This window comes from Platalea leucorodia (genome assembly GCF_965183815.1).
Source record: "Platalea leucorodia genome assembly, chromosome: 4".
Taxonomy (NCBI): domain Eukaryota; kingdom Metazoa; phylum Chordata; class Aves; order Pelecaniformes; family Threskiornithidae; genus Platalea; species Platalea leucorodia.
The window spans coordinates 73,422,726-73,445,571 of record NC_138826.1 but is presented as its reverse complement, the minus strand read 5'-3'; the positions used below and the strand labels follow the sequence as shown (position 1 = coordinate 73,445,571).

General features: G+C 45.9%; 1 protein-coding gene across 1 annotated transcript in view; it reads right to left on the bottom strand.

Moving 5' to 3' along the window:
• Positions 1–21,446, bottom strand: part of GRIN2B (glutamate ionotropic receptor NMDA type subunit 2B) — a gene marked incomplete at both ends in the record, with an annotated part of 167,589 nt that extends 146,143 nt beyond the window's left edge. Inside the window, one exon of the mRNA XM_082309712.1 lies at positions 21,036–21,446. Within this exon, the coding sequence (XP_082165838.1) occupies positions 21,036–21,446 (411 nt within the window). The remainder of the gene's footprint in view (positions 1–21,035) is intronic.
• Positions 21,447–22,846: the final 1,400 nt, after the last annotated feature.

Here is a 22,846-nt window from a genome sequence, read left to right as displayed (position 1 = left end):
ATGCAGTAGGAGGCAAGGGAATAATTATTCATTCTTGCCATCAGCTCGTTCTCTTGGTTTGATTTACTCAAGTTGCCCCAAAGTTTTCCTTCTAATTATTTTTGCTGAAATACCCAGAAGCCTATAATAATGGCATTTACATGTATAATGTAGAATTATTAACGTTAAACAAAGCCTTTGAAATCCACTCTATTCTGCAAGTCCCATACCCTTTCAGAACAAATTATTTTCACACTAACTTCTCCCAGACACACACACACCCCACCACTATTTTGTAAAGTCCAGATACTTTTTCCTGTTCTCCATTCATTTTCAATCTTAATACTCTCTAAGTCATGAAGATACGAGAGCAGCACAATTACAGCAATGAAGACGCTGGGGCCAGAAACAGTTAGGGTCAGGGCAGACATAAAATAAGGTGACTAGAAATTCAGCCTTTAAATCCTGCACGTTCCAACTGCTGAAGCTATGTCTCCATTCCAGACAGGGCAAGCACCTGAAATAACAGCATTACAAGAAAGACAAGTTTCAGGATATCTCAGGAACAACTAAAAGAAGAAAGTACTGAAGGTTTAGGAAGCAGAATTGCTGTTTGGGAAGCATCCCGCCTCCACATCCCGGCAAATCTAAGTTTTCAGCCACCTTTCCAGCTTGCACCACCAAAACCTGCTCAGCACCTGAGGAAGCTTCAGATACATCTGTTGCAATTACAGGAAGTCTTAGGAGCTTTGCTCTTTTCGTTTTAATTGGCTTTTCCCTCTCCCAGGCGTGCAATGATTCAGGTGTCAGTTCTTTCTACAAGACCTCTGCTGTATCCTCCCCTGTGACCCAGCTGCTGCTCTGCTCAGCAAACCAAGCTCACTCCAAGCCATGCCCCACGCTCTCTGCTAGCAGGGGCCTGCTCAAGCGTCCCCATGCAGGTAGGCAGGCAGCGGTGGTGTGCCACAGACAGGAGGCTGACAGTAACATCAGGGCACTTCTACAGCAGCTATTCAGCACATTGCAGCTTCCCAAGGATGCAGGATCCGCTCCTGGGTCAGAGTGTGCTAAACACTCACCTGCTCAGCATCACAGCCCAAAATCTTGCAGTGTGCTTGCTAGAGGGACACAGCAAGGGGACAAAAACCTAATAGATCAATGCCAATACAAACCAAAATCGCAAAGAAAAAAGCCATAAAGAGTTTTTTTACCATAAGGGCAATTCTAGAAAGTTTCTGCACCTCAGACTCACATATCATTTCTGGGGTATCTTAATGCCACTTCATGGCATCACAGAGACGCTAGCAGGACAGGGCCTTGAAGGATCCCCTTGCAACAAGACCATCACCAACACTGGATCCAATCAACTGTGGCTGAACTCATGGCCCTTGTTCCAGCACTGCACTACCTTCTTACTGAAAAATTTTTCCTGATGTCCAAGGAGCTACCATGGCCTCTCATTACACTGTCTGGCACTACCAAGAACAGTTTGCCTCCATCGTCTTTGTAACTGCCCTTCAAACAGTGATGGGCACCTACACCTCTTACCCACATCTGAGAGGGCAGAGCCAAAAACAGTCCCTCGGGACAGCACAGGGCATGTTGTATCTGTGTCAGGGCCAGCTCAGTTAGACACTGCAAGTAATACCCACGGTCTACAGATCTTCCTTTATTCCACTGAAGAGTATGTGTTGAATTCCTCCCTCAAAGGGATGCAGAAGAGGCAAGAAAGGTATGAGGATGGATGACGTAACTGGAAAGGTCTTCCTGAGAATCAACTAAATAAATTACAATTCTCCTGCAGAAAAGTGACAGCTAGGGGGGAATATGGTAAGGACTTCTAAGATCAGGGGCTGGATAGAGAAGGTGAAAAGGGAATAACTGTTAGCTACTTTTTTCCAGTAAAAGAATGAGGGGATATCAAATGAGAATGCCAAGTGGCAAGCTTCCAACAAAGAACAACTTCTTCACCCTATGAGCAGTTAAGTAGTGAAACTCCTTGTCTCTTGGATGCTAAAAACATGCATGGGTTCGCAAATGCCAAGAATTTGCATGTGGGTAAGTGTATGGAAGAAAAACCTATCCAGCGCTACTAAATACAAAGATACACTGACTAGCTTAGAAAGTCCCAAGCCATAACTCACGGGATGCTTGGAGAATATTCTGAAGAAGTATCACTAATTGATCCTCTATCATTTGCTGTTGGATGCAGAATACTGGGCTAAATCAGCTTTTGATCTAAACCAGTTCACACATCGTTACAAAAAGGTTTCTAAATTAACATTTACAGGACAACTTTAAGTCTACTGGGACAGTATAGCAAAGTCCCTACCACTATGGGTCTAACCAATTTACAAGTCCAACCACCTCTTCTTATTTAAACGCTGCATCATTAAACACAATCAAGACTTTTGGCTTCCCGGAGAAAAGAAGTGTGCCTGATCACCCCCAGCAGTCCAGTGGGGCATTACTGCCGTCCCATGGCAGCCAAAGGTGCAGAGCACCTGGGATTGAGCCCAAGGACTTCAGCCATGGCACATCATTCTGCTATGTTCTTCACAGCCAACTGCCCCCAGCTCCAGAGCATCTTTTATGAAAAACAGCAACGCCATATCATAGCCAGGACAGAACAGGCTTTGAGGCCAATCATCTTCTCAACCAAAATTTACACCTTCATCTCCACTCCAAACATCTACAATCCATTATTTTTGCCCTCCCCTGGTTTTCTGCCCTCTGCTATACATGAAAGTTCCAAAATATACCACAAGGTTAAAAACTGGTCTTGGGGTAGTAGCCCATTTGGCCAGGGGAAGAATGAGCAAGGAAACCTCATCACATCACCTTTTCTTTTCTGCCCTGATGGGTAGAAAACACTGGACTGTACTGCTCTGCCATGTATCACCTCACATTGTCTCGACGACACTCCTCTGGGACAGCAGATCTGCTCCCAGCCCCTGACATTACTCAGCCACTCGGACCTGCCCACTACAGGTATGCCTCCGTTTCTGCGAGTTTTTAGTGCTGCCTGTGCCAACCCCTTTCTCTTCCTATTCCCTTGGGTCAGAGGCATAGCCCAGGGAAGACAGTTTGGCTGGGGGCATCCCTATGTCAGACTAATCCCAGCTGCCACAGGGGCCCTGGGAGTCTGTCAGCAGCCAGAATAAACTGAGGTGGGTCTGACTCACACCAAATCCCAAACCAGCAAGAGGAATATACAGGTTCAGAAGTGGTGTAAATCCACTTGTTTGCTTCAGCACACTGACACATACCAGGCACAGCTCAGCATATCCGGGGACAAGGCCCAGCAGCACAACGCCCCGAAGAGACAGATGACTCCTGTGGTCTTGCCGCAGGTGCCTGCCCCATAGAGGATGGGACCTTGGGGACCCGAGGCTGTCCGACAGATTTGTACATGCCAGCATATTTATGTTCGCCCCAGATTTATTCCACTAGGTTTTCTAGTCCTAAGATATATTTTAAGCTAAGCAGCTCTCACCCCAGCACCCAGCTCCGGAAAGCCCTGGCAGCACCCAGGCAGAGATGCGGCAATGGTGTACCGAGCAGGGAATAAGCACGCCACAGTCACACGCTGCCGTCCCCCACTAACCTCACCACCTTTACACCTCTCTCCTACCCCTCCTCACCCTGATCCTGTGGCGGGTTCATTGAGGAGCGCAAAGTTGGTCCTCGCAGAGCCAGCACACGCCAAGCTGGCCTGGGCTTCAGAGGAATTAATTCAGACGGGCAAAGTCTGATCCCTTTCAGGGAGCGTGCGAGAGAGGAGGCAGCGCTCAGCACTTCAGACATCAAGGGAGAGTAAGAGAGAAAGAGATGAGAGAAGGCCTCTCATAGAAAAGGCAGCAGGAAAAATGTCCTAATTTGGAGAGACAGGCCTCATTGCCATGGCAACCCAGAATCGCCCCAGAGCGGCCAGATCTGACTTTGTATGTGGTGTTAAACGATTCAACCATTAAGGGAAAATACTAAGGGGAAAAAAATAATGGGGCTGTGGAAGGGAAAGTATTTGGCAACAAAGAGTTTTCCTCTGGGGGTACTTGGGCAACTGAAGTGAGCCTTTTGAGTCTTAAGTTGTAATTTTTTTCCCCATCTTTAGGTGCACGCACATTTTTGTGCATTTGCTTCCTTTCTGGAGAATGAGTTACTCCTTTCTCACTGCACTGCCTTCCCTCCCCAACCTGGTGCTCACCAGCAGTGGAGCCAGATCCTGCCTCCTGGGCAACAGGGGGAGAAAAGGCAATTGGAGCCCCCATTCCTTTCTTTAAAGTTCCCTACAAAGACCTCCCAGGACAAGACAGAAACTGGGAACACATGGCAAACCACATGGGGACAGTGCAGGGTGGCAGCACATGTCACCAAGGAGGTAGCAACACGATACAGGGTGACAGTAGCCACCAGCAGCTCCAGCCTCTGGTCTGTGGCCTTGAGAAGGCACATACAGGATGTTTGCAAGAGAGCTGAAGGCTGCTGAGCACATCTGGCTATGGGGTAAGTGAGAGAAGGAGCAGGAGAGAGAAGCTCACTGGAAGTCACACAATGCATGTATTGCTGGCTGAGAGAGGAAGATGTATCCCTGAAGTCATTAATTAATTATCTGATCTCACCTTGAGACCTTTCTGCCTGTTTTAATCTATGAATTACTCTGAACATTATGTCAAACCTCCTCTTCCCACACCCTCACCTCATTCCACCCTCATTCTTGGGATACCCTAAGCCCTTCCTCCGTACTGCTGCCTCTTGTCAAACACCCCCATTCAGCAGGTCTCCTCATCCTTTTCTTACCCCAGGCACAGTTCTGCCACCTTTTCTCAGCCCCCACGAGAAGTCCCACCCATTCTGCAGGGGCTGCCCCTCAAAGGATGCTAGTACATGGAGGTGGACCAGTATGAAGAATAATAAGGCCAGGTGAGCAGCAAGGAAGGAATATCAGAATATGACTTTATCCTCTGGAGGTTCCCTCCTTGTAACTGAAGGAACAAATCCCAGGGGATGAGTTCCCAGAGGACCATCCCCTACAGATTCCTAAGTGTAAAGAGGTAAATTGATTGTCACAACAAGATCCTTGTCACCTCGTGTCTAACCTACTTGTGTCAGCTCATTTCCCTATCCAATTTATTCATCAAACGGCAGCAAAAGGTTTGGTCAAAAGGATTCCTTGATAGCAGGGATGCATGCAGTGTGGAGGAGGACGGGACATGCTTCTGCACAGGCATGGTTACACAGAGACACAGCCACACGTCTTCCACATGCTTTTATCCATTCCCATACAAAATCACTTCTCCCTTTCCACAGAAACCCAAACATGCCAAGAAAGAAAATCCTTTCCCTAGTATTGCAGTCTAGACTAGACCAGAAGAGGGGGAAATGGAAAAACTAAACTCGCTCCTCTATTACCAAACAAAAAAGCCATCAATGTGTGATTTGAGAGATTTGTGTATTTTATAGCAGCAGCACGGCAGGAGCTGCTGGCTGGCTACTGGCACTCTGGAAGCACAAAATGCTTCCCCACAGCTTGTATTGTATATTACTGAGTATTATTACAGGCACGTCTCAAGGCATAGAGCAACACACTGCTGGACCAGTACAGTGACCAGCGAGCGACACTGTCGGACAGAAATGTGGCCCTAAGCACAGCAGGAGACAAATACCACTCACAACCTCCGTTTCTCCTCCCGGTGGTCAGTATCACAGCATGTTTTTGCCAGCCCGTTTTGCCTCTGGCAAGAAAGCTGCCAGCCACAGCTTCAGTTTATAACAATTAAGCATATGAAACTTAAAATCCACATGTGCCCATAAAATCTTCCAAGGGAGCTCAGGCAAGGGCAGAGGGATCAGACAGAGAGAAGGGCTGGGACAAGCCCTGGTGGAGATGAGCCCTGTGGCCTCACACCAGGACATGGAGACAGCGAAGGTTAATGGCAGCATGGCTCATTGGGGGAGAATGGACCATGGGCACAAGGAATGGTGCAGCCCAGTGAGGTCTCCAGCCATTCCCTAAATGAAGCTGTTCCACCATCTGCAGGCAAGAACGCTTCGGCATTAAACATTTTGCATGAAGACCTAATTAATGGAGCACAAAGTGACTTATTAAATCTAAATTAAGGAACCAACTGACTAGCAAAAAAAATGACATCTCTGGCCAGGTAATGGCTGTATCAAACATTTGGATGTGCCCAAAGCTCAGCAAAACTCACCTGCCAGATTCCAAATAAGCAAAAGTTTACCAAAAGATAATCAGAGACTCTTAAAACAAAAGAGAGGGAGGCCACGTGAGTTTGGGGAGTCTGTCAGATGACCAAAACTAGCAGAAATAGAAGGCTGGCTGGTTCATCCTCTGTCCAGTTCCTCCCTATCTCCTTCCACCATGCACATACTCCAGAACTTTGTCAGTCCCATTATAAATTATTTCAGTGTTCAGACTGCAACTGCAGGAGATTAGCCCATAAAGCCAAGGAGGACTCACTGCTCAGAGACATGTCCAAAGTTTGCTGTGCGCTTCTCTGCCCCGCATTTCATCTCATTACGCTTTTCAGACCTTCCTGTCTCTCCCCTTCTCAGGGGTTCAGCCCTTTCAGCACACCCCCTCCTCTAGGTCAAGGGATACATACTCCCTTATTTTCACCTTCAGGCTGGCTACTCCTCAGCCCACCCAAGGCACCCGCTGGTTAGAGCATGCCCTGATCTCCTTCAGTGCCACTTGAGGAACCCAAAGCACCATAGTTTGCTGTAGCCTTGCCACAAGGCTAAGAATAAGGCTAGACAGAAAGCTCAGCCAGCCCAAAGGCAGAAAAAAGTGGGCCAGAAAACAGATGTCTGCTTGTCAGTTATGAAGAAAACCAAGGTGCAATTCACATTTTAAGTGCAATTTTTAAGTCTCTGCATTGAAAATATAGTTAAAAGCACGTGTCCTCCTCTTCCACAGAGGATACTAACAGAATAATCCAATTACTGCTGCTGTCATCAGGCTAATTTCTTTTCTCAAGAGGTCTGGTTTTGGATAGAAATATTAAAATCTCCAAGCCTTGCGCCATGTTCTCCTTCAAAAGCTAACTGATAGGAGCACACAACACTGAGCAAGTGCCTGTTCATGACTATGCCCCATTTGCTGCTGCGATCCAAGCCACCACGGTGCAGTAGTGTGAGTCACAGAGCACACACATGTGTGCCGAGCACAAGTGTGAACCGAATGTCCAACCCCGAGAGACAGCACTGCTCGCATTACGTGCTCATCTATGCGAATCACAGAGCAGGACCGTGCTGGGGTGAATCAGAGTGAGTCACCGTGGGAGCGTGTGGCAGGGAGGGCGAGCATGCTGCAAGCGTGTTTGGGACACGCTGTGCATGGGTCACTTGTGCCGAAATCACAGCTCCCGAGACACTCCAACGCAGGTCTTTGCCCACCTTCTGTGTGTATTTTTAGCTTGTTTTCTTTAGGACGCGAGGCTCTTGCAAACCTGGCGTTTGTGTGTACATGAGTCAGGCTTCCCAGTAACTCTTGAACCTGCTGGCCAATTTCCACCTGGTTTGACAAAGGGTGAGAGGACTCAAGGAGAATTAAATTCTTACAGTGCTGTACAAAATACTGCCTGCAACAGCACTCAGTCCCAAAGCCTTTATCTGGCCCCAGAGCAGTGTGTATGATTCACTCGCAGTCAAAGGCTCATTGGGCAATCAAATAAACTTCATCCTGACCTGGCAGCATGCCTGTAGTGGGCAGCCCCTGTACACACAGCCTCCGGGGCACCAAAGCACATCTCTCTTTTGCCCAGCCAGCGGGTATAAAAGACACAGCGGAAACTGGGAGAAAAGCAATAGGAGACCCAGGGGAAATGGGATTATTGTAGGGATGAGGTGTAGCCAGCTCCTGAAAAATTGAAGCTGCTATGGGCACACCCACTCGTTCAGACCAGACATCTTCTAGTTGAAATAGGGCGGTGGGTGGAGAAATGAGATCCTTTTAATGACCCTGGTCCTCACCACTGGGGGAAGGATGAGTTCGGCTCTTCTGAAATCTCTTTACCCAGCTCAGATTCTCTCCTCTGTGGACTCTCTGGTGTCTACTAAGGGCTGAGCTCACATTATAGTCTTAGTATATAATTCAGTTAAAGAGTCAATTAACCATGAGATGTGAATCCACTGAAAACAGGATTCATTCATTTGGGAGCTGATAAAATTACTTGTTCCATCACCCTTCCACACACTCTGTCTTCTCAACAAGCTGTTCCAATGTCAGGTCATAAAACTCACTTTCAAGTCTGCCAGATGGGGAGGGGCGTGGGAGAAAGAAAAAAAAAAAAGCCTCTAGTGTGGACTTGCAAAAGCGATGAGGTACTCTGGGTGTCCATTCAGAGATAAAACATAAAAGGCCCAACTTTCAGAAGGTGGAGATGCCCAGCATTTTTTCAAATTTGAGCTGCCTTAACCTGTCTCATGTTGGACGTCGGAAAAAAAATAAAAGGCACCTATACTCACTATTCACACTCAAAACACTTTAGCCTACTTCTTCAATTGCCATCGCTTCCTGGGAGGTGGGCAGAGCCCATCCAGATACCGGGTGTCCTGCGCCTGGCAGCTTGGCAGGCAGTGCTGCATGGAAAAAGCGCTCCACTCCACCAGCCCCGATGCCACCTGTTCCCAGCCCTCCCGCCGCCCACCCAGCCCTGCCGCACCGAGGAACAGGCTGAGCCTGGCCCACAGCCCGGGCCATGAAGGAGCCCAAATCGAGCCAGGCAACTTGGAGACATGGAAGGCAGGCACTTCTGAGAGATGCTCTCTCCATACACCGTTATCTGACAAATGCACCATTATCCAACAAGAGCCTCTCTCTGCACTTCCTGAGCAACTGTCTCCTTTGTTAAGAATCCATTGACCCCTCCTTTTTATCTACAGTACCTTCAGAAGAGGTACTCCTCACGTTTCTCCTGAGCTCACTAGGTGGTTTGTGGGGGGAGGAGGGTGGTTAACTCTCTCTCGTAGATAATGAAAACATATTGGTAACCATCGGCTCAGCGCGTCCCCTGAAGGAAAGCGCATACTCTTCTCTCTCAACCTCCTTCCATACTGCACCAGCAACGGGAGATTCCCTGCTCCCTACAAGCCTTCACGAACTAGAAGTGATGGAAACACTATATTTCCAATGGGAGGAGTCTCAGCAAGAGGAGGCCATCCTCTTTGGAGGGAAAACTCATCTATTTCAAGAGGGTTAGAGCTACGTGTGGCCACTTGCAAGGAAGAACATTTCTGGCGATAGTAATTTTACCTTGCACTCAGCCCCATGCAGGGTGTGTGAATCCTATGATTTGGTAGGCTTAAATAGAAGTTAAGGCAATAAATCCCTCCCAGATCTCTGACCTTTGATAAATGTGAAGAGCTGGTTAATGCAACACACCGAACACTGAAACTTCAGCTCAAGTAGGTTTGTGTTGCAGGGAGGCCCTGTCAGCTGGGAGACACGAACCCTCACTGCACACCACATCCTCACGGGCAGCTCTACGGGCTGAGGTGGCACCACATGTCGCCCCTGCCCAGCTCCCCACAGGCTCAGCAGCCTCATCCCTTAGCCTGAGGGGAGTAACCAGCAATGTGCAAGGCTGTCACAAACCTTTCGCCAAGCTTCTCCTTCCCTTACCCACTCATCCGTGAGGTGGTATAGACAGTGCTAGATTGTGTTCGGCTGCAGTTAGAGGATCACCAGCTTGACAAGCTTGATGTGGAGAACAGTATTAACTGAGTAATTAAATCATTTCTGTAATTACTCTCACACAGCTATAAATAATATAAGCCCACACGTTCTCTCTGGAAGCCACAATAGCGAGAGAAAAGAGGGTGAGGGATGCAAATGAAAAAGGAGAAATAATAATAAAAACACTTAACATTTATACAGCACACTGCATTTTCAAAGCACAGCACAAACAATAATTAAGAAATGGGTGGAGTGACAGACAGGAAAGTGTGAGCGGAAGGGAAACGGGAGAAGCAAGGGGAGGGGGAGGGTGGCAGGCGTGGAGCAGGATTTGAGACCCAGCAAGGCTGGCAGCCTGGTGGACACACTGCCCAACCCTGTGGTAGGGCCACACCATATGGCTCTGCAGCCCACACCTCCGTACTGCTGCAGCGAGCCAGGGCATAAGGATGCATCTCTGCCTCCGCAGAAAGCAAGCAGCAAAGTGAGTGCCTGAGCGGGATCAAAGCACACGCTGCATGAGCATGCACCTGGAGGAGCCGGCAGCTCCATCACAGAGCATCCTCCTAAAGCCTTCTCTCTGTTCTCTCCAGTGCAGAGGCTTGGTAGTGGCCACACTGGCCCTGAGCCAGGCAGCTGGCAGCCGGTGGAGGCAGCGGCGGGGCTTGCCTCCTCCTCCCAGGAGCTTTTCCCTGTCCCCACCAGGCCTGGGGCCCCGGCACACGGCATGCTGGCTAACGGGTTTGGGGCACAGCCGAGCCAGCCCCAGGCACGCTTTGGGACACCCACTGGCCTTTCCGCAGGGCGGGGGAAGTACTGATGCCAGTGTCCCCATCCTCCCAGCCCCGAGGAGCCATTTCTGACTCTCTTTGTGGCTCAGTGCAGAGCAGGGAGGGAATACTTCTGTCCGACCAGAGCAGGAGGCAGCGCCCACAGGAAAGCATCGCTGCCAGATCCCACTGCCCTGTGCCCTGCCTCAGCCCAGGCCCACTCTCCTCACTCACTTTCCACCCCCATCTCACACCCCACGTCCTGTTTGCTCAGTGGTTCTGTCGCCCCCTGCTCCCCAGCTCTTGCTCCGGCGGCAAGCCAGGCAGCATCACCTGGCCAGGCACGTCTCCTCCTCTTTCCTTTCCCCCTCTGCCTTTTCCTGTTCCCCATCTCATGCTTCCCACCTTTTTCCAGCCTCCCTCCCCCTCTCCTTCTTTCAGGATCTATTCCAGATGTTCATCCTCCACACTGGCTCATCACACCCTCTCTGTCCCCCTCGTCTCACCCATGCTCCACCCCAGATCCCCTGCTGCACAGTGCATTTCTCCCAGCTGGATCCCACTGGGACCCCACAGAAGAGTCCTGGCCCCAGCATGGCCTGTGCAATCCCCAGGCCCAAGTGCAGTTTTGAAGCGCAGCTTGCAAGGACAAGATCTCTCTCAGAAATACGTGGCAAACATCTAAAAAGATTCTGCTGTGTATATGCAGTTTCTCACGTTTATAACAAGGCCAAACTTGGGGCAACCTATGCAGCGGTACCAAAAGCACATTTCTGATTAATAGTCCCCCCCTGCAAGACACCCTCTCCAGACCTGGGCCTTTGCTCTGAGGACCACTGGTGGTCGGGCAGAACCTTCAGAGCAAAACATGCCAGCACTTGCAACACAGGTAAACCACGTATCTTTCTGTGCCACATTTTCAGAGAGAGATGTTTTATTTTCCAAATAAATAGTGAAATAAATCAATCAGCTTGAGGCATACACCTGGCATAGGAAACTTTGCTCAAACAGTCATAGTCTGGCAAAGTTACAGGAAACCCCCAAGAGGACCTTATAATGGGGAATGCTGGGCAAGCTTACAATAGACGGTACTATCAGCCCTGCATACAATAAGCTCTCCTGCATGCCGCAGCTATTCAGCCACCTCTAAGGGGGGTTACAGCTTCTCCTCCTGGAGTCCAGATTTTCATATCAATCATTGTATTTACTTCAGCCAGAAAAATCCGTTAATTGCTCCCTAGCAATTAGGTAGCCTTTGCCTTTTGTAGAGCTCAAAGTACTTTACAAAAACATTGTTACACTCTTCTTGCAAAGGGCAAATTGCTGTAGACAGTAGTTGAGTGACTGTCTTAAAGTCACGTTTTAGAGCAGAGCTGCAATGAGGGCTCTGGTCTACCAGACCTGCTTGATTCTGCTGACACCCTGTAGATGAGTCCTCCTCCCTATGTGTGCCTGCCTTTTTTGCTTTTTTTCCTGCCCACCTGAAGACCCTCCATCTTCTTCATTCCTTCTTCCTCCTTTCCTCTGAAACATACATTTATTGTTATTATCAGGAACCTCATAAATACACAGCTAGAAGCTATTGCCAAAGCACAGAGAAAAATTGCCTCAACAGAGTCTTGTTCATCCTCTTTCTCCTCTACTCTAGCTATATAACACCTTCTCCAGCGCTTAGTTCAGTCTTGGTTGAAAACAGCTGAAGCAACATGGTTTCCACACTCTTCCCTAAGGAGACTAGAGCAAATCCTAATAAAATTCAGTGTCTGAACTTTTTTCTTAATACGCATATATATCATTTAATATTATCATTTAACATATCATAATATATCATTTAATATCTTTTCTCAACTTTATCCTGTCGCTCCTACTTGTACTTCTGGCAGCTACACCAAGCATTATTTTCTCTAATCTTAGTCTACCTCTATTCACTGCTTGTATAAATCATACCCTGACTCATTGTTCAGCCAATCTACAATATGCATGTATAGCTGTTTCAGTCTTTCTTCATATATCAGTTCCTCCAGACCCTTAACAGAGTCACAGACTATGATTACATCTTCTTCTGTATCCTGTTTTTTTCCAGCCTGTGTATATGTAGTTCCCTTAACTTCCTTCTGTACTGGTTTTGCTGGGATAGAGTTAATTTTCTCCATAGCAGCTAGTATGGGGCTATGTTTTGGATTTGTGCCAAAAACAGTGTTGATAATACAGAGATGTTTTCATTATTGCTGAGCAGTGTTTACACACAGTCAAGGCCTTTTCTGCTTCTCACCCCACCCCACCAGCGAGTAGGCTGGGGGTGCACAAGAAGTTGAGAGGGGACACAGCTGGGACAGCTGACCCCAACTGACCAAAGGGATATTCCATACCATATGATGTCATGCCCAGCATATAAAGCTGGGGGAAGAAGAAGAAAGGGGGGGACGTTTGGAGTTATGGCATTTTGTCTTCCCAAGTAACTGTTACGCGTGATAGAGCCCTGCATTCCTGGAGACGGCCGAACACCTGCCTGCCAATGGGAAGTAGTGAATGAATTTCTTGTTTTGCTTTACCTATTAAACTGTCTTTATCTCAACCCATGAGTTTTCTCACTTCTAACTCTTCTGATTCTCTCTTCCATCCCACTGGGGCGGTGCGGAGTGAGCAAGTGGCTGTGTAGGGCTTAGTTGCCAGCTGGGGTTAAACCACACCACCTTCATAATCCATCCCCTCCAAACTTGGTTAATGAGGCAAATAAAAGGCAAAGAGAATAAGAGATTCCCTGGAAAGAATTGTTTCTCTCTGTCCTGTGGTTACTGGGGAATGACATGCGGATCTAAAGCAGCAGCATTGGGCAATTTCACACTCCATGTTTTCAATTTCATTTTAAGGCCAGTTTAGGGTAGGGACAAATTTGAGTGTAATTAATTTAGATTTTGTGAGACAAGTAACTGCTTGGGGTTGTAATAAAGGACTGCCTGCTCCAGAATGAAGAAACTAATCTCCTTGTCCGGCTGGGGATGGCACAAATTGATTTAATACTTTTGTGTTGGGTTTTTTGTTCTGAAGAAAGGGGTTATAATAATAATTACAAATAACTATGGGACAGATCTCATCAAGCGCCCAGATTTTCTTTAGATAAGTGCTCTTGGATTTGGAAATCTACCTAAACATCATCAGTGTGAAAATCAAGGTTAGAAATCTAGCAAGAAAGAACTTTTTCACAAAAGCCCCATTACTTGCCAGGTCCAAGCTGGGTGGAAATCAACCTTTTCCTCACAGATATTTCAATACTTCTATTTCCAGGTAGACAATGGCAACACCTCTTTTAAACATTAGTAGGAAAGAGGTTGATTCAGCTTCTCTTTCCCTCAGGTAGGCTGCAGCAGTTGCGTTCAGAGCTAGGCAAGGAAAGGTCTTCTGTCACTCGAAAGAAAACATCACTATAACAACAGAAGAAAACTAACACTCAGTACTCCTGGAAGAAGAATTCTATGACCCAAAATAAAGCAGCTTATAAATAGCTACAAAAGGCTGATATAAAGGAATCAGACTTCAGTTTTGCTTGGCGTTTGTTGTCTGGGACAACTTCTGCCAAGGGAAGGCATCCATGCCTCCATATAGGCTGCTTCTTTTGCATCCTACCCCTGCCCCAGCACTGCCACTGCCCAAAAGCACCCCAGGGTACCTTGGCAGGGTGTAAGCCTCACCAGGGTCCCTCCAGGTTTTCCCCTTCCCAACCCTGTGACACTCAAGCAAAGATGGTGCCTTCAGGCTTCAAGTGTCCAAGGCTCTGCATTTCCAAAGCTCAGGGCAGATATGAAGTGCATCCAGTGGAAATTATTAGGGGGGAAAAAGTGATGGGGATATTTCAAGGAAAGTTACATTTCCATAAGATTTTTTTTTAAAAGGGGATTTCTTGTTGCTTTTTTTAAGTGACAAAAAAAAAAAAAAATCAAACTCCATATTTTTTTCTTGTGACTCTTGAAAACAATACCCCCAAAAAAAGTGAAAGCCTTGAAATGGAGTTCCTCCCCAGCAAATGGGAGATAAAGTAGAGGGAAATGTTAAAAATTCAAAAAGCAGACTATTTTAATAGGATATTTAATAAAAGAAACAATACATTTCTTTGAAAAGTAATTTTTTTCATTGAAATAATATTGACGAGAGTACCTGAGCTCTTGTTTAGGAAATGAGAGTTAACATTGAAGGATTTAATGGCCCTGGGGAGAGGTTAAAGCTCTTAAAAGTTCATTTCCAGGTTTCCTAATATCTGAGGGATTTTAAGTGCTGTAATTTATTTGTAAAGTAATAAAAATTGTTCTAGGGAAATTCTCAGATGTTAATTAAACGCCACAGAAATACGCTACCTATATTCCCTTTCTTTATATGAAAAAAATTAATTTTGTATGGACAGATTAGACACAGATGTAAACATAAATTACTGCTCCACCTGGCCTGTTATTACATGTGTATACTCAAGGGAAAAACAACATCAGGATACAATACTGGCTTTTATTCTCTGTATCTCTGTGACCTACCTTTCTTCTCCCTCCCCAACTTTTGCAGCAGACTCGTAGTTTGATGACACACAATATTTAGTTCATTATTTGTGAGCTACACAGAGCTTTCATTTGGCAGCAAGAGGAAACTAAGTGGCAAAAGCAGTAGTAGTGTATTAATCACATCCTCAATAAAATTATTAAAAGCTTGAAGGGAAACTGCTGGGGTTTTTATTTTTCTTTTTTTTTTACATTGAACTCATCTTTGCTGATCACTAGGAACATTTAAACTATTACCATCATCAAATGCAGTTTCAGAAAAATGAAAATGATTTGTGAAATTACATGAACTGCATATAATTTTGCTTTGGAGGGGAAAAAAGGGATAGAAATCTTCTAACAACATTGAACCATATTCTTGCAACGTTTGCAGATCAAAATGTGTCTTTTTTCCCCCCTTCTAAGCAGCATTTTGTTTGGAATTTATTTCACTTCAGTTCATATAATCCATTCAAAGGGAACTTTTTCTTTCGTTTTTTACTGAATTTCCTTCACACAAGGGCTCTAAAAATTTCAGATGTCATCCCTAATGGAAATGAAACAAATTTACATCCAAGAAATGAGGTTTGCATTCCCCATGCATCTCTATTATTTAACCTTTGGAAACCTGAGAGTGAAAGTTCTTTCCTTTTAATTACAGATGTTCTGCTTTTAGCAGCACTGTCCCAGTGTCTTTGACTTTGTCCTGGTTTCAGTGTGTATCTAGGTGCTCAGCTTATCCAATTAGTTTTGGCTTCCCTGTACCTGCAGCATCATTTTTCTCCCCTCTGACCGGCAGCTAGTTTTCTTCCCTGGTGCTTTATACCTATTGTCCAAGTTTGGACTTGCTCCCCACCAAAATACCAAAGAATACCATTGCTGCAGCAGCATGGCCCAGGCATGGAGCAATCACAGCAACCTGCAGGATTGAAAGAGACAACATGTCTTGGAAACCTTGACAGAAAACAAAAAGAAAGGGGACAGGGAGTTGTGAAGTGGAGATGGAAAGGCAGAGGAGAAATTTCAGCTTTGGTATGAATGGGGAAAAAAGAGCAAGGTAGTGGAGTGAATAGCAGAAAAGTCAGGTCTATGCTGAGTGAGAAAAGGAAGGAGAATCTGGCCTAGAAAGGATCACGGATTTTAGATTTCAGGTTAGTTTCATGCAGCTTTTATACAGATTTTATTACGGGCACAGCCCAATTTAATAGATCATTCTTTCCTACCATTTTATTTCCATCATTAGGGCTACCTGCGTGGGCAAGCCCTGGAGAAAATAGCAAGGGATGCAGAGACAGAGGAGAATGATTTTCAGCTGGGAAAACATAATCATCCTCTTCTTCCAATATTTTTCCTGGGTGCTGCCTGTGCACCGTTGTGTTACTATAAAGCTGCACAGGACAAGAAGCTGTGGCAAAATAATGTGACTGTAGAGAAATAGCAAGGGACAGTTCCACCAAGAATTATGGTCACCAGCTGTGCTATAAGAAAACCCAAGGCATTTTCTGCTCTTACCTTTTCTGCTTTCATTATCATCAAGTTGACTTTTTCTGTTATTTTAAAAAAATAAATAGTCTATTATTACAAAACAGACCAGTCAGCCAAATGATGTGGTCATGTTTTAGGCAAGAAGCTAAACCTTTTCCAACACAGTAAGTGTCCTAAATCTGAACAACAATTCCCTCTGCTCTTAAGGTACCTATAAATGTACATTGTTATTGGTTTTTTCCTTTTCTGTGACTGCTCCTTTACCTCCTACTTCTGGGCAGAATTAATAGTAGGTAATATTGAAAATACAATGAAGAAAAGCCCAGCCCAGATTTCCAGTCTCAGAGCTGCAAACACAAGATACTGGTTTGTGTGCTTATCAGAACTGAAGCTTGGTTTGCAGCCTTGAAGGTTTCCTTCTACCATCAGTCTCCTAACACAGAGCATCCTCATCCGTCAGCTGTTTCCACACTGTGATAGGATTGAATTTCTGCTTTCAAAACAACTGGGGAGTAAGGAGAAATGATTTTAAACACCAGAATGGGAGCAGATATGCTCACTGGTCACGAGTGCATTGCAGTCCTCTGGACAATGCAAACTAATGCTTAAGATCAGGCAACACAAAGCTATAAAAAGAAAGGTCAGTGCAGCAACTTCAGGCAAACTGAAGAGACCAGAGAGCTTCGACAAGCAGAGTTCTTGGATCACAAGAACATAGCGGTGGTGGTGCACATTTCTCACCTCTCCATCTCATCTATTCCAGATTAAACACAGATCATCAGTGATCTGTGCTATTCTGTTTCTCATCAGGGGTCCAGATGAGATGATGCTCTGCTCCTAGTCCCTTTTCAAGGTGTCAGCACCAAAACAAGGACCAGGTGCTTCCTTGTAGGGCTGAAACAGCACAGCCACTCTTCTACCCTGCCCCACAGCTGCAGGGCTTATTCCTCTGAGAGAAGCTAATGCAGAGGCTATTGGACCCCCTCAGCCGTCACTCCCAGGCCACCCAGCCCCAACAAAATGACTGCTGCAGTTCCTGCTGTTTGGTGTCACTGCTGGCACACTCATCAGAGACTAAGGGCACTGAACTGGCTATGACAAGACTCTCCCTCAGCAAAGTGGTCTCTCCAGAGCTCAAGCGAGGCACATCGTGTGTCTGTGCTTCACCATTTTCCTGGAACTAAACCCAGATCGCAGCATGCACACAGATCATCTGGTCATTTTCTTCTGATGCCAAATTAGGCAGAGATTAAATTAGGCAGAGATTAAATGTAACACTTTGTAACAGCTAAACAGGTGGGATTAGAGACATGAGCACCAAGGAGAGAAACAGCAAAAACATATGCAAATGACTATACTTATTTTTCAGAGGTAAAAGGCAAAACACTGGGAAAACAAGAAGATATAAACATTATCTACAAAGTCTAATCAAATGCAACATTAAAGAGCATGAGTTTGAACAAAACAATCAGGAAATCCAGATGTTACATTTTCAGCAACATACCTCCACCTGCTATGTTACACCTAGGGCAGGATTTGTCATTTAACTCGAGGCATCACGAGCAAGCCAGGGTACAGCCTTCTTCAGTAATCAGTGGGGAGACACAGAACTATCCCATGAGTATTTCACTGCACCCTGGGGTGGGTGAGGTGAATTGTCCTCAGGTGGTTCCTCCTTCCCCACTGATTGTAACGATGCCTAGACCTCCAGCTGGTAGGTAGCAAACTTCCAGATGCATGTTAACTGAGATGAAGCCAGCCTATGGCTGTTATAAAACATTTCTGTCTATATATACAGGAGAGAAAGAAAACTCAAGCTTGAAATCCTCTTTCTTTTTTTACTTTTTCTTTTTTTTTTTTCCCACCTGCCCTTTCGTGTCTCAATTTACCAGCTTCACAGTAGATTACAAACCCCTTCTTGCACATGGACCCAAATTTCCTCCCAGACACACTTATTAAACCCTCATTGAAGATGAAACAGAATTTCACACACTATTCCGGGGAATGTGGTTTGACTGAGGAGGTTTTTTGCATTAACCTCCAGAGAAGAGGGGCTTATCTGTCACACCAAGGCATTAGCAGTTTGTAGTGTTCTTTAGGTTTGCATTGGAGCTACTGATCACAAACACACAGGGAGCATAACAAAGCTGTAAGTGCAGGTCTGAACCTGTGAAATGCTGAGCAAGTTCAATCACAGCTGACTGCTGTGGGTGTTGAGGGGATGCTGAAAGAAGCGATCCATGCTTGCAGGATCGAACCCCAGCCACACAACTCATCTGCAAAGAACATGACTAAGAGTCACTAAAAGCAAACCCTCTGTCAAGGACCTCTGTGGAAAATAGATTGTTTAAGGACTTACCAGGCTGACTTCAGTATTTTTAGTAGAATATCAATGTATTTACTCTCTACCATATTTTAATTCAATTCATCAAATAAATATTATCCATTAAAGATCACACACCTGTGAATCAGAAGCTATAAAGCTCAGCCTTTTTCAATTTATGTTTAAAAGAAATCTTGGCCTTTCCTAAAACTGCAGATCCTTGTGTGTAACCTGATTCTCCTATCTGCAAAACTACAAAAAAAAAAAAAAAAAAAAAAGGGAGTTTGATAAAACAGAGGTCTCCATTCATAAGGCTTCCACCTTTGAGCTCCTTGTGGTCTGCCTGCCTGCCAGAACGCTCTTTAGAAGTGAGCCAGTGGGGTACACAGGGCAGTCATGGGAGATGCTGCCTTCCCAAGGAGAGACTAGAGATAGGTAGAAAGAAAAATCTTTGTGAAGTTCAATAGGCCAAATTCCTCTTTGAATTACAGCAGCGTAAATCTGATCTAATCCTGCCAAAGGCAATGGGGCTATGCTGGATTTACACTGCGGGAATCTGAAATCAGAATTTGGCCTGCCATGTTCAAAGTCACAAGGACCTTTTCCCAGTACTTAGGAGGTCTGGCATCAGTAACACTTAACGCTTGTTCAAAGAGAATGTGAAATGCCACCGTAAGTGTGAAACGCAGCACTCGAGTAATGCTTCAGACCTGTTTTACACAGACATCCATAACCGTGCAACACAGCAGGCAGAAGAGCATAAAGATGCAGCATTGCTGCCTGACTGTCCTCCAAGACAGAAAAGCTTCATTGTGGGTGGAGTGGGGCAGAATGACTTTATCACATGTGCGACTATTCAAGTAGAGAGACAAAAAAATGCCTATGATTATTTTATTCAATAACTACTTTAGTTCAAAGTCTGATACAAGAAAATAACACTGCATATTAACAGTATGTTATTTGGCAACTGAACGGTTGGTCAAAAAGTGAGAAAATAATTTGTGAATAATTTATTCCCATCTACTCACCTACAATAACCTGCACTGGATTATTTCTGTACAAGGTAAATAAAACAGAAAGTGTCCGGATTTCTCAGCCCCCTAGATCTCTTTCTGAGGAAAAGGTGCCACAGTGGCCAGCTTAATTCTCCCCCTTTATTCAATTAGACATGATTCTGCCTAGTTATATGTCTTGGATTCGCTTAAGAGTGACCTGTTAAAGAAAAAGGCTGTCTGCTTGTGTCCCTGTTTGCTTCTTTGCGATGCACAAAGTGCAGTTAAGAGGGTCTTCTCAATAAAGGGGTTGGCCCCAACTCTGTCTGGCACTGAGCCTGCAGAGAAAAGGGCAGCCCACTTCTCTCGGATATTCCCACTGGTCCACAGCAGCCCAGAGGCCACTGTTAGCCACACCAGCCTGCCAAATGCACACTCAGGCGTGAATTGCTGGATCCCCTGTTCCTCCCAGGAGGAAGACTTGTATCAGGTCCATCTGCAGCCCATGGAGGCTCCCCTAAGCTGAGAGTTATCAGCTGGCCAAAGATGCTGCTCTCTCTGCACCTTGCCCTGTTCATAAGCAGTGGTGGGAAGGCTTGTTTGTGAAGTAATTCCCCAGCAGACTGTCTGGGGCCTGGGAAAACAGCAAAATGTCAGTGATATGAAGGAATAAAGTGCGTGCAGCGGAAACAAGGAGGACTTAGCTGGACTGGTTCAGACTGGTTAGTTGCTTTAGCTAACACCTATTTAACTTCAGGAGCTAATGAGCACTTCTGAGAGAGGATGGCTTTATTAAAGATTCAATTATTTTCCAATTAAGATGTAAGAGCTGTATTAAACGTCCCTGAAAATACCACAGTGTCCTCCAGCTGCATGCAGGAAAAACCCAAGCTACCATCCTTGGCTCTTCTAAGGTAAAACGCAGGCAAAAATAAAACCTTTAAAAAAAAAAAAAATCACAATTGTCAGGGGCTCTTTACCCTTCTTAAGGAAGAAGAAAAGGGCTGATTCTTTCACAGCTCTCTTCTACCTGCTCCTTTCCCTCCTCAGTTTTTCTCTGTTGCAGATAATTCCACATGATTAATAGGCTCTTCTCAGCAGTGCTACACACAGTTAGCTCTTTTAATCTCTCTCTGAATCTGAGACTCTCTAATCCCCCAACCCTTCGGCCCCATGAGACTACACCTGAGGATCACAGAAGAAGATATTCTTTTCTGTTTTAAGTTTCGGTCTGCAGGTCTGCAATATAAGGAAGCTCAAATTTACCTTATCTGCCATGATCATAGAGGAGCCTCCATGGATGCCCAGGATGGGAGTGAGGGTCTGGGCAGAGATGAAGTCCAGGATCTGGGCAATGGCTTCCTGGTCTGTGTCATCAGCAAATACTACCCCTTGAATCTTCCGGTCTGACATGAGGTCACAGATGCGGGTGATGATGCTCTTGGGATCTGTCTCATTCATGGCCACCAGCTCCACCCGAGGCACCACTGAGAGGTGGTGGAAGTCATCTTTCTCGTGGGCATCTTTGATGGCCACTTCGTCTGAGGTCCCCACCAGGATGACCGCAATGCCAATGCTCGGGTGGCTTTTCTGGGCATGGGCCCCACTCCCTGTTGTAGCGAGGACTGCCAGCACCAGCCAAAACCTTGGAGAATAGCACTCCACCCTGGGCCTCATCTTCGTCTCTTACACTCCCTGAGTGAGGAAGAAAAAAAAAAGGAAAGGGGGAAAGCAAGAGAAAGGGAAAGTGATTAATTGACAAGTCAATCATGCACTCAGCCTTCAAGGCAGATCCATTGATATTCCTCAGCCACTAGCCCTCCTTCCACCAGTCCTTCTTGCCTGATGACCAGCCCTTTGGCTACATTCAGGGCGCTGTTAAATTCGGGGTGGTCACACCAGTCCAGTCTCTACTTCAGAGTTTGGAGTCACTTCAGAGAGCAGCTGTCAGCAGAAAAAGGGATCACGTCATCTCTCAGGTCGCATGTCACTCTGAGACCCAAGTCAAAAGTGATAGAGAATTGTCCTTTGACGGCTGATCGGCTGTCTTTGTGAAACTAATTGCTTATGTCAAGCCCATGTCTAAGTGCTCACCCTCAACACAAAGGAATTACTGGTGCTTGTAATCAGTTTGGCCTTCTGCTGGAGGTATAGGCAGGGAGGCTGAAGGGACCAGGCAGATAAGGACTCCCTTTTACTTTCTCAGCATAGCCCCTCCAGAATAAAGTGAGGACAAATGGGCAAGGCCATCGGATGTATATGTATGTGTGTACTCGTTGCATACAACCTTCCTACCACCAGGACACACACGGCTCCAGTCTGTAGTACAGTCAGCCATATGCCTTTCACCTATACAAGGTGCATTTCTTTTTAAAAAGCCAGGAATACAAAATTTCCCAGTGGTTGTGACCAAGACTGGATTGGTGTAGTGTGGGGAAGACATTCCCTCCAAGCCCATATGACAGCTATTTTTGCCCAGAAGCAGAAAGACTCACAGAGCTTACAAAGGTTCACCCTCAGCGACTACAGCCAGGGATGTTACACCAATCTTCTCCCTGAACATGTCTACTTTATTTTGTAATCATAACAGTAGAAATGGAAAAACCCAATGAGGTCACCCCTCCAGCCCCTGCCTGAGTGGGACTGTTCCCTGCAGGATTGTTCCTAGCTCTTTCTTTATTCAGTCTCATTTTAATAATAGTTCACATTTCCACAGCACTTTTCATTCTCAAAGCACTTTACAAACACTAACGAATTAATCCTTGCAGCACCTGTGCAGTGTAAATATCAGAACCTACCCTGGTCTGGGGACAAAAACAGAGCAGCATCCCCCCCAGCTGCCCATCACCCCTGTGGGAGGCAGCACTGCTCAGTGTGCCCACCCAGGGTCATGCTGCTGTTCCAAGGAGGTTTCAGGCATTTCAAACTAAAGACAACTCTCCCTCAGTGCAAAAGGTCCTGCTCAGCTATTCATGCCCATAATTCTGTTCTTCAGCAGCCAGGCACGCTTGGAATAAATACACCAGCCCTGCGCTGCTTTGCACTACACCTCTGGCCTTGGGCGTCCAGAAACTGCA